Source organism: Gracilinanus agilis, chromosome 4, assembly GCF_016433145.1.
Source record: "Gracilinanus agilis isolate LMUSP501 chromosome 4, AgileGrace, whole genome shotgun sequence".
Classification (NCBI taxonomy): Eukaryota; Metazoa; Chordata; class Mammalia; order Didelphimorphia; family Didelphidae; genus Gracilinanus; species Gracilinanus agilis.
In genome coordinates this window covers 160,580,953-160,593,384 of record NC_058133.1, presented here as the reverse complement: position 1 = coordinate 160,593,384, position 12,432 = coordinate 160,580,953, and the positions used below count along the sequence as shown (strand labels likewise).

General features: G+C 39.3%; 1 protein-coding gene across 1 annotated transcript in view; it reads left to right on the top strand.

Annotated features, from left to right (window-relative positions):
• Positions 1-7,662, top strand: part of C4H1orf131 (chromosome 4 C1orf131 homolog) — a 28,658-nt gene extending 20,996 nt beyond the window's left edge. The window contains exons 3-7 of the mRNA XM_044677134.1: positions 1,438-1,494; positions 2,222-2,317; positions 2,452-2,538; positions 5,123-5,178; positions 7,335-7,662. Coding sequence (XP_044533069.1) covers positions 1,438-1,494; positions 2,222-2,317; positions 2,452-2,538; positions 5,123-5,178; positions 7,335-7,473 — 435 coding nt within the window. The 3' untranslated portion in view covers positions 7,474-7,662. The remainder of the gene's footprint in view (positions 1-1,437; positions 1,495-2,221; positions 2,318-2,451; positions 2,539-5,122; positions 5,179-7,334) is intronic.
• The last annotated feature ends 4,770 nt before the right edge of the window (positions 7,663-12,432 follow it).

Below are 12,432 nucleotides of genomic sequence, written 5' to 3'. Positions count from 1 at the left end.
TTCTTGGACAAGGGAATAACATCTTCAGGTTTGTACTTTAGAAATATTACTTTAGCAACTACGTGGAGGATTGGATGAAGAGAAGAGACTCTAGAGGCAGTGATAGTTAGATAGGTAGGTAACAAGCATTTAATAAGTGCTTTCTTTGTGCCAGGCACTAGTCTAATCTCTGAAGTTGCAAAGCAAAGCAAAACAGTCTCTGCCTTCTAGGAGCTTACATCCTAGTGGGAGAAGATAGCATACCAGAAGTTGGGGGAAGCCAAGTCATTTGCCAGAATGAGTCAGAAGCACAGCTAAGAGGGGAACAAAGCATAGCTGGTCTAGACAGGTTTCAAAATTGAGACCTGGAAAAGAACTCATGAGTGTGTTCATGGTGAGATGATACTGCAGAGTGATAAGAGGCCCCCGGGAGATGAGAGGTAATCAGGGGCCTGAACTACTGAATGTAAGGGTTAAAAATTAAGGTTGGACTAAATATAAAGAGAAATGTGGTCACCGAAATTAATATATCCCAAGTCAAAATGACTTTATAGTAGTTTTATTTACAAAATAGAGGGAAAGAGTGAAAGTAGAGAAATGAGAAAGAGGTTAGAAAAGGTATCTACTCTATTACACTAGATAATTACTCCGACTGGTTCGAACCAGGTGAATAAAGCAAGAGTTCCAGCCACAAGGCCTCCTCCAAGATGGGGCCTCTCCAGAAGCTGATCCCTTGTGGAGCCAGGAAAGGAGTCAGCCTTTTTCACTTACCCACGTGGTAGTCCAAAGAGAAGATGCTCCACCAGCCTTCAGATCCTCCAAAAGAGCTCCAACTCCAACTCTGAAAAACTTCTCGCAACCCACCCCCCTCACAGGAAGTTGCAACCACTTTTAAAGACCTTTCTTTTCATCACTTCCTGTGCCTTCCTCCTACTTTACAGAGACCAATTATAGTTTCTAAATTTTCTTAGGACTGCCCAGGAGGCAGTCAATCGTTTTTGAGTTGTCACCCACTTTAGCATATGAGTTATAGACCTCCCCCCACTTAAGCATAAAGTGGGGGTATATATGCTTCTGGCGATTAAATCTAAAAGCAGACTGGGCAGAGTTAATCCAATCTTCACACATAATAGCCATGAGAGTGGAGAAAAGGGGACAGACATGGGCAATAAGAGGCAACAAAGTATAGGGAATGAGGAACCAATCTCAGACACATCATCTACCCAAATTATATGATAAATAAATATGCAAGTTACAAAACAAAGTTCTGTGGGAGGTCCAAGGTAGATTTTTTGGGGGAAAGGAGAGACCAACAAGTACAAATAGATAAATAAAAATTCTGGCTATTTTAAAACTTGTTTTTATATTTGTCCAAACTTTAGGCATCAGCAGTCAGGGGCATTATAGCAATATGTTAATGAATGATTAAATGCAAATCTTTTTTTTTCCCCCTTCTAGACAAAAGTCAACATCCCTGAGAAGGAATCAGATATGGAAGAGTTTAATTTGGAGAAGGTATATACATGACAGTGCTTCAAAAAGATTTTGGAGGATGAGAGTACATAAATCTTGGGCAAATCTTGAGTTTTATTCCTAGGTTTCTCATTGATTGACAAGATAGCTGCCTTTTGCCTTAGCCTTCCCTTATGAATGATTAAATACCCTTTTTAGTTTTATTTAGCTTTTATTGTCATGCAAAACATACTTCTATATTGGTCATTGTTGTAAGAGCAAAGTCATACATAACCAAAACTCAAAATAAAACCAAAAATACACTGATGTGAAAGACAACTCCAACAGTTCTTTATTTGGCAATGGATAGCATTCCCCATCATAAGTCTTTTAGGTTGTCCCAGATCATTGAATTGTTGAAAGTTGCCAAATTATGAATAAATATTTTTTGTAGGAATAGGAAAGTGGGTAGGTTTGATATGCTGGTTTCCTGTATGCATTCATACTGCTCTTTGTAGTAACTAGCATTCTTTTCTGTGGTTGGAAGGAAAAACAGACTAGGAAGGGCATTTCTAGCTTCACTAAAGCCCCTTGATTTAAAATACAGCATAAAAGAAATTATTCCTAATAGGTTAGTAACTCTAAGAGTAGGAAATTCTAGTTCTCTGAGAGCAGACCTCGTTAGAGTTCAGTATAGTCTCTCCAAAATGCATTTTTCACTAGGATAGCAGGCTTTCTTTAGGGCAGTTAGAATAGGTATTTAGTGTTTAATGTTACTCTGTGTTCACAGGCCCGTTTGGAAGTGCATCGATTTGGGATCACTGGTTATGGGAAGGGGAAAGAACGGATTCTTGAACAGGAGAGAGCCATCATGCTGGGTGCCAAGGTCAGGTGCTCCTTTCTGCCTTCCTGTTCTGTTTAGCGTGTCAAAGGGTTTTTAAGGTGAAACTCATTGGGAGTTGTCTAAAAATGATCACTGAGTTAAAGTCAGTAATGTATGACCCTTTTATTTCATTTCAGCCCCCCAAAAATAATTACGTGAATTACAAGGTTTTGCAAGAGCAGATCAAAGAAAAAAAAGCAGCAAAAGAAGAAGAAAAAAGAATGGTGGGTGTGATCTTTTTATTTTATTGATTTTTAGACCTTAGGGAGATTTTTTTATGTTTTAAGTCACCACAGCCCATCAGTTTAGCTCTGCACAGGAAGTCAAATCAAGTCAATAGGCATTTGCTTAATAAGCACCTACTATGTGCCAGGCATTGTGTTCAGTGCTGGGGAAAAGGCAAAAAATAGTCCCTGCTCTCAAAGATTTCCTGGACTAAGGAAGGTGTGTCCCTTCCATATTGAGGGAGCAAAGTGGAGGGGATAGGTAGGGGCCTGGGGATAAATGCTTTTGGCCCTCTCTTCTTACCAGAGAAGAAGTCTTGATCTTTTTCTTTTTCTTTTATGGGGTGTTTATAGTACTTTATTGTAAATTTTGAGTTAAGTATGCATTTCTGAGTTTCTAAACTTTTTCTATGTTGTCTGTTGACCTTCAAGTATGTCTGTGGCGTCTACAAAACTCCCATTTAATTTCTTATGCCAATCCAAAATATATAAACAGCCATGTTGGGGAAAGTCAAGGTATGGAAGGCATAATTATCTATATACAAATGTTATGTACAGGCTGAATTGGTAGTAGTCTTAGAAGGCCCTGAGACGATAATGATGATGATAGCTGACATTATATAGTGCCTACTATATGCCAGTTACCATGCTAAGTGCTTTTACAATTATTATCCCATTGGATCCTCACAGCTCTGGGAGTTAGGTACTAATAATATTAATCCTTTTTCCAAGTGAGGAAACTGAGGCAAACAGGTTAAGTGACTTGCCCAGGGTGACCCTTTCTTCACTAGATAAGAATCTGTTTTGTTTCCAGTTCTTTGCTACCATGAAAAGTACTACTACAAATTGTTTCATGGTACTTAGCAATGAAGTTTTGGGGCAAAAAAGTATGGACATTTTAGTCACTTTATTTAAAATTCCAAATTACCAGAATGAGTTGTGCCTTTTCAGAGCTTCATCAATAGTATACTTGTGTACCTATCTTTCCACAACCTCCTCAGCAGTTACTACTTCCCATTTTTGCCAATTGACTGGTTGTGAGGTGGAATCTCAAGGCCACTGTATTTTACTTGTCTCATTGCTAGTAATATGGAGCATTATTCCATGTGGTTATTAATCATTTGACCACTTCTTTCCCATGGAATGACTTTTGTTCCTATTCATTTCCTTTTTGGGGTCTATATATCTTTTTTATTTTTAAATCCTTGCCTTCAGTCTTAGAATCAATACTAAGTATTGATTCCAAAGACAGAGAAGTGGTAAAAGCTAGGCAATGGGAATTAAATGATTTGCCTGGGTCATATAGCTAGGAAGTGTCTGAGGTCAGATTGATCCCAGGACCTCCTATCTCCAGGCCTGGCTTTCTATCTACTGAACTATCCAGCTGCCCCCAAAGCCCTGGTTTGTTATCTAATATCAAATGCTTATCACAGATATTTGATAGAAATATCTTTTCCTTCTCAACTGTGTTCCTTCTTAGTCAAGATGTAATTAACATAAAAGATCTCCAATTTTGTGTCATCAAAATTATCTGTTTTCATCTTTTATAATTACTTCTGTCCCTTGTTTGGTTAAGCAATCATCTTCTACCCACAGCTGAAAAAAAAGCATATGATCTATTTCAATTCTCATTTTGTATGGTGTGATCTTTCACATATTTAGGTCATTTATGCTTTTTGAATTTATTGATAGAATATGTTTTGACATTTGGTCAAAGTCTGATTTCTGCCAGACATTTCCAGTTCTAATCAGATATGGATATCTTTCTAATGTAATACATTTTTTGGTTTACAAGGTTATATTAAGTTTAGTTATTTCTTATTCTACCTGGTCTACAGTGTTCCACTGATTTACTTTTTTATATTTTTTTTCCAGTCAATAGTGTGTCAGGCACCGTGCCAAGAGTAGATCTATAGACAAACAAGACTGCTCTCCGGAGTTGACATTGTAAAAGCTTCCATTGTTAAGAAGATGGTACCTAAAGGGAGGTGGAAAGAAGGGGGTGTCTAGAAAGCATAGTGGAGATTTGATTTCTGGGCAACATAAGATAAAAGGATGGTTCGTGGGGTGGAGTATAGGTTCCACTGGGAGCAGATTAGGAAAGAATATCTGAGCAGAAGTGGCATGATTTGGGGCTAGTGCCTATGAAATATGGTGGAGGCTCAGTTCCTAGCAAGGTAGGAGAAGAACTCCCCTCTGTGTTCAGAGCAACTCCCGGAGTTGGAGATAGAGTTGGAGTTCAGGAAGAGAAGATGGGGGAGAAAGTCAGAGGGGAGTTGGCATGATTTGCAGCTGGTCCCCAGGAAATACCAAGAAATTTTGATTATTGCTGCTTCATAATAAGATTTTGATGTCTAGAATTGCTATTTTCTCCTCTATTCTTACCTTTTCATTATTTCGTTGCTATTCCAGCTCTGTTGAATTGTATGAAGTAATCCTGCACTGTAGGTTCTTAATATATGTCTATTGAATTAAATTAGAATGCAACTGTTTGGATGGCTTTATGAGGATCAATATTTTATAGAGACATTGGAACACATGCCAGTTACTTTGATATAATAATTCTTTGAAATTCTGAAATTAGGCCCAGGTCACAGACGCTTTCAGAAAAAAGAAGAGAAAAGGTTCAGAGGATAGTCGGTGAGTGATAGCCTATGTTTTAATTTTTTTTAATATTTTATTTTCCCAATGACATGTAACAACAATTTTCAAAACATGTTCTGAACTTAAAAGATTCAGATTGTCTCCTTCCCTCCCCCTTCCTGGAGAGCTAAGCAATTTGATCTGACTTATTTATACATGTATTATCATGTAAGACAAACTTCCTTCCGTATTGGCCATTGTTGTTAAAGAGAATACTCATATAAAACCAAAATCCCCAAATCAGGGGTTGGCAACATTTGGCTCTTTCTGCAGGAGCCATAAAGTCCATTTTTTTTTCAGGTGCTGTTACAGGAGCCGCACTGTGAGCACTGTACGGCTCTCACGAAATTACATTTTAAAAAATGTGGCGTTTATGGCTCTCACGGCCAAAAAGGTTGCCGACCCCTGCCCCAAATAAAAACACAAACTAAAGTAAAAAAATAACATGCTTAGATCTTTATTCATATTCCAACAGCTCTTTTTCCAGAGGTGGACAGCATTCTTTATTATAAATCCTTCAGATTTGACCTGGATTATTATATTGCTGAGAATAGCTTAATCTCTCAGAGTTGATCATCTAACATATTGCTGGTGCTGTGTCCTAGCCTATGTTTTAAAAAGTCAATGGTTAATTCCAAAATCTTATGACTAATAATAGCGGTTTTTACTTAGCCATTTATGCTCCTGCTATCATCTGGTTTTATCTTCACTACCATCTGGTTGAGGTACAGGTAGGGTAATTATTTTATCTCCAGTTCATATATAAGAATGTAGAGGGAGAAAAGTAACTTTCTCAGGAAAACATATTTATCTCATCTCCACCAAACTGTACCACTTCTTAGATTCCCTGATTCATAGCTCAGGAATTGGAGATAGCTTGTGAACCTTTGAAATTAGCTGTTGGCTATACTGTGAAGGAGGAATTTTGGAAGGAGAGACAAGATTGCAGCAGAGTGACACAGAATGTTGTAAAACAACAGAGACGGGGGAAACCCAGTTAGAATCTTTGAGGAGTGGGGCTGGGAATTCTTATTGCCAGCCAGCCAGGAGTTGGTTTGGGTCTCTGGAGCCAAAGCGATCTCCCAGATCCAGCTCTGACCCCCTGAAGATCTCTAACCCATTCCTGTGAGCCATTTCATCAAGACCTGGAAACTGCTGAAGCTTTTAACTCTGCTCACATGCCAAGAAGACCAAGGCTGAGAGAGGGAGCTAATTGAACTGCCAGGGTTGTCTCAAGGAGACTTTGCCACCTCTCTGGGGTAGACCCAATCACTCCTGACTCCAGATTTCAACACTACTCAATCTGTATTCTAAAGAGTCAATACCTGTGTGGGTTTTAGCTTAGAATTAGATAGATAGAAGGGGAATTCTTAGGCAGAGAGTGGAGTTAGAGCATCCCTGGCTTTGCCAGGGGTTGAAGCAACTTTGACAAAAAGTCAAACTGGTGGGACATAAGGTAGAGATACTAGTGAGAGAGAAGCAACCTAAAACCCACACTCCTCAACCCCATCTTATGATATATTTTAATAACCTTGTTAATAAGAGATAGCAGTCAAATCAGTTTTGTATTGGCCTGGAATAGAGAGAGCAGCCATCTTTGCTCTTTATCCTTGAAGAAACCTCCCTGTCAGTCTAGGTCTGTCAAATCCTAGCCACCTGTCTAAATTATCTATCCAGGGTCTCTCTTCATCTTAACAATACACAATGATCTAAGATATATATAGGCCCGAGATTGCTGTTTCCAAACTCAAGATCAGTTTTAGAAGAAAAAAAAAGTTCACAGCAGCCCCAAGAGGTAAATGTTGCTCTCATCCCCCTTTTTCAGATGAGGAAACTGAAGCAATTAAGGATTAAGTGACTTGCCTAGAGCCATAGTAAATAAAAAAAAATTGATGCCTTTTCTCTTCACCTCACAGTTACCTCAATTCCATCCCTACCATCACCATTAAACTCTCTCTTGTAACAAAGAAAACCCGTTAAGAAGGAAATTTCCATACAATGACCATATCTGACTATAGATAGAGTACTCTGTCTTTTTGCATTCATTTATGTGCATGTAAAGACTATCCTTGACTTCCCTTGAGTTAACACCAGCTATAGGTGTTTCATGTATCTCCTTCATTAAATTATCTTTTCCCTTTTTTTAAACCTAGGAAGTCCAAAAAGAAAAAATCTGCTCCCAGTATTTTGTCCACAGGATCAGCAGGACAAATTGGAAAATTCAAAAATGGGACATTGATTCTGAGTAGTGTGGATATCAAGAAAATAAATTCTTCCAAAGGAATTAAATGAAACATTTATTGAATCAGCTAAAAGGAGAAAAGAAACCAAGATAATCCTCTTTATCCTAAAAGAAGACCTTAAAATTCCCTAAGTCTCAAAATGTTGAGTTGTTCTGTCTGTTCTGTGTGTTTGCTACCTTTTGATGTGATTTGCCTGTTGTATAAAATAAATATGAGTTATTTTAAAATCTAGGTTAATTTAGTTTAATGTAATATATCTTGAAAAACCAATTACGCATGTTCGTTTTTTAAGTGTTTTGTAGAAAGGGTAAGTTGAATGTTAGAGATTAGAAGGATCTTAGTGATTACCTAATTAAATCTCATCTGTAAAATGAACAGAACACTGAGGTCTGAGAGGGAAGTGACTGACTAAAGAGTATGTGCAGTAAGGAACAACATGAGAATTCAAACCTAGGCCATTTTACTCCAAATCTAATTATCTTTCCCTATTATGCCATCATATTCTATCTTCTGGGTTATAAAGTAAAAATTGACCTTAAGAAAGCTTGCAAACTTTTTGTGCCTAAAAGCTTTTACTATAGTATGACTAATTTGTATGACATTTATTTATTTATTTATTTATTTTGATTTTAAGCCCTTAACTTCTGTGTATTGACTTATAGGTGGAAGATTGGTAAGGGTAGGCAATGGGGGTCAAGTGACTTGCCCAGGGTCACACAGCTGGGAAGTGTCTGAGGCCGGATTTGAACCTAGGACCTCTGGTCTCTAGGCCTGGCTCTCAATCCACTGAGCTACCCAGCTGCCCCTGACATTTAATTTTTTAATTTACACATGCAAAAAAAAAATTAGTATTCCCATGTATATAGTAATTGTAGCTAACAGGAACTGGGCTAATCATTTTACAAACGTGTTCTCATTTGTGAAGATGGGATTAACTCTTCCCTTGCCCATTTTTAGATTTAATCACCAAAATACACACCCCACTTATCCTCAAGTGGGGGAGGTCTGTGACCCACATGTGCAATAGTGGGTAATGAATCAGAATTGACTGACTGCCCCTTGGGCAGTCCTAAGCAAAACTTTAGCTGTAATTGGTACACGTAAAATGGGAGGAAGGCACAGGAAGTGACGAAAGGTATGGTCTTTGTAAATTGCAAGAGCCTCCTGTGAAGAGAGTCTTTTTCCTTGAACTGGACCCTGGAGGAGTTCTGGCTGAGGACCTTGGACTGCTTTATATTTCTCCTTAGAGCTACCATGTGGGTGAGTGAAAGGGCTGACTCCCCTCCTTGGCTGTCTCCTGGAGGTACTAGCCTCCAGAGGGGCCTCTCATCTGGAGGAGGCCTCTTGGCTAAAACCCTTGTTAATTGACCCTTAGGCTCTCTGGCTGAGGTTACTAGAGCCCTGCTGGAGTAAAGCCAGGTCTTGAGCACATAGTCTAGCTCAGTGATGGGCAAACTTTTTAAAGAGGGGGCCAAAGGAAAGGAAATGCTCATCTGTCAGTCTGTTTCTAAGGCAACTCTTTCAAAGTTTCATTGTATTGTATCCTACTCATTGTATTTATCAGATTAGGAATAATGTCATGTGGCCAGATAGAACATTTCAGGGGGCTGCATCTGGCTCGTGGGCCATAGTTTGCCCATCACTGGTCTAGCTCGTTAAGCTAGATCTTTTACTCTGCCCTCTTCTCATTTCTCTACTTTCACTCTTTCCCTCTATTTTATAAATAAATTGCTAAAAAATCTTTTGGAGTTAATTAATTAAATTCCTGGTGACCACCCTATTAAATATTCAGTCCAACCACAATTTTTTTACCTTTACACACTTGATTCTCATAGCAACCCAAGAGGTGATATTATTCCCATGTTACATATAAGGAAACGAGGAAAACAGAGGTTAAATGACTTGCTGAAAGTCACACAGGTAATAAGGATCTGAGGCCAGATTTGAAATCAATTCTACCTGAACACCCCCAAAAAAGGATTGTATGTGAAACCATGAAGCTCAGTTTCAAGCCTCTTGCATTAAAAAAAAAAAATAGTCAATTTAGAGGCAGGTAGGTAGCACAGTGGATAGAGCACCAGGGCTGGAGTCAGGAAGACCTGTGTTCAAATTTGGCCTCATCTTTATTACCTGTGTGACTCTCAGCAAGTCACTTCACCTCTATTTTCCTCAGTTTCCTCATATGTAAAATAAGTTGAAAAAAGGGAATGGCAAACCACTCCAGTATCTTTGCTAAGAAAACCTCAGATGAGATCACAAAGAATCAGGACTGAACAACAACTACAACACACATCTAGTAAGTATGATAAGTGAAATTTGAACTTGCAAGTCCAGATTTTATCTCTTATCCTGCTTGTCCGTATGCAATGCATGTGGCTCCCAGATAGTCTCACTACCTTCATTCACTGAGAAGTAACTCCACCCACAATAATCCTTATTCCTTGATCACTCTACTCACTGGACTGACTACTAGATGCCAGCACTATAGTAACTTAATAACATTTGCTTTGCCTCGTTTTCCAAATCTGGGGGGAAAGTGGATAAAATAAAGAATATGTGAAGTATAGGGTTCTGGTTGTTTCTTTTTTGCAAAGGCAGACCCAAGAGAAAAAGTCAGCAAGAAGAGAATAAAACGAAATGAACAATACCATTTTTCTAATTGAACCAATAGAATTTTGCTGATGGCATTTAGATGGAGACGTCCTGGGCATGTGTCCAAAGTAGAGAAGGAGCTTTCCCCTTCCCCAGGTGGGATGGAGGAAAGCCAAATTCATAGGTATGATAGAAAAGAGGAAGACAATTTCTGGTAAAGTGGCTGCAATAAACATGCAGGGGAAGCAGCCACAACAGCACCTGCCAGGACATTCCAGATCCAAACCAAAAACTTCAGGTGAGGAGACAGATAAAAAGCTTGGCAATGATGCAAGGCATATGAACATGGGATCAAGAGAGCCAGTAGATTCCAAAAGGAAACAAGCCAGAATCCGTGCTGTGAATACCACCCACATTATTGGAGTCCTCCATTAAGTTTTGGGTAATGGCTGGTAGTAGGGGAGGAAAGATAGGTCTGTAAGGGTCACCCCATGTCACATGTACTGAGCTTCCCAGCTTCAGTGGATAAAGAACAAGCTCTGAAGTCAGGTGGACCTGAGTTCAAATAATGGCCTCAGACATAGCTTGGCAAGTTACTTAACCCTGTTTGCCTCAGTTTCCTGTTATAGAGAAATGAGTAAATCCTTAATCTTAGGTTAAAAGGGAGCGATATAGGTGAGGAGGTGATAGGAGGAATGAAAGGGGATGGCTGAATGTAGGGGAGGAATGAATGAGGAGGTATATTGGATGGCAAGGGAATGAATGGGAGTATACAGGAGGGTAGCTGGAACAGGCTAGACACTGAAGCTAGAGACAGGGGAGACTGGGGAGATATAGGCAGGATCCTTCAAGGTGAGGAAAGGTATCTCTATAGATACAAAGGAGTTGGGCCAGTCAGATATTTAAATCTGCTGAAAGGCTCCTTCCTGTCAGTGAAACTGATGGCAGGAGGAAGTCTCAGGTAAGACTTTCTGCCAAGATGGTTGCCCACAGTACCCTCAAGAAATAAAAGAATAATTCCTTCCCCCTTCAGCCCTTGCCTCAATCTTCAACACAATGATTCACCAGAGGGTTTGAGTAAGTAACAAAGGAGATTTATTAATACCAGGGTTAATCAGAAGGAGAGAGGGGTTTAGGGTTTTGTAATAGCCAATAGGGAGAAAGCTAAAGGTGGGGGAAGGGTCACAGGAGGATTAGACTGAGAGAGTCAGGAAGATTTGGTTGCCTTAAAGTTTTTACTAGATCAATAAAATAAGGGATAGCTTGATTCAAGGATGTTCTACTTGCCTACAGAAAACTAAAACCCACAAAGTCTAAACCAAAACCAAAAACACCCTCCCAGAGCCTAAAGGGAAATTTAGGAAAGATAACGGGTATAATATGGAGAGGTCAGGGAGAGGTCTAGAGAAATCAGCTAGGTTCAACTTGTCCAGAGACAAAAGCACAGGCCAAGGCAAAGCCAAAAGCCAAAGCAGAGCCTCAGAACTAGCTCTCCTCAAGTCTCAGGTTCCAACTGACTTTCTGTGAAGATTCTAAGACTTAATTGCCAGGGCTGTTTACAGTTGACTCTTGAAAGAGCAAAAGCCTCTGTTGCATCCTTGCATTACATTCCTCATCTGTAAAATGAGCTGGAGAAAGAAACGGCAAACCACTCTAATATAAGCAAAGAAAACATCAAATGGGGACATGAAGAGTTAGACACAACTAATTAACTACAGCTCCTTCTAGCCAATGAGGAGTGAGAAATGTTTCATTGCTTTGGAATAACAGAGAAATACCTTTTTTAGATCCTTAGTCCTACAGCAGAGGGGATCAGCATCAAGGGCATATGTGGTCTGTTCAGCTAGAAAAAGGTACCCACTTGTAAAAAGGAAAATAGGTCCTTGGACACATTGCTACTCATATCTGATGGTCTAGGCCCTATTCAGTGATACTGTTGTTGAAAAAATATGTAAACAAAAATGTAAAGTGACATCTTTGGGAGAGATCTAAGTGCATCCCCTCTGTCTAAGGTGCAATTTCCAGCATTCTGATGTCATCAGGAGAATAAGTGGAAAAGATGGGGTTGGTGAAATCAGCAAAGGAGTTAAAGAATTTTAATAAGGGCTTTAGACAAATTTTAAAAACTAGAATTTTTCTAATGTGGGCTGACAGTGGGCTGTGAGGGTAGTCATAGGAACGGAACCCTCATACTCTGAATTCTTGGCATTTCTCACTAGTTCACACTAGTTAAACAATTAGTTCAATTAGAACCAACTGCAAGTAGTTCCAGCATGAATTGCAGATTGACCAATTACCTATTCTGTGTACTGGATCTGTAATATTCTCTATTGGGCATCAGCTTTATGCCTAATATGTTTTATTGAACTGAAAAGACCTATATTGGTCCTCCAGTGTGCTGCATCCCTCCGCCATG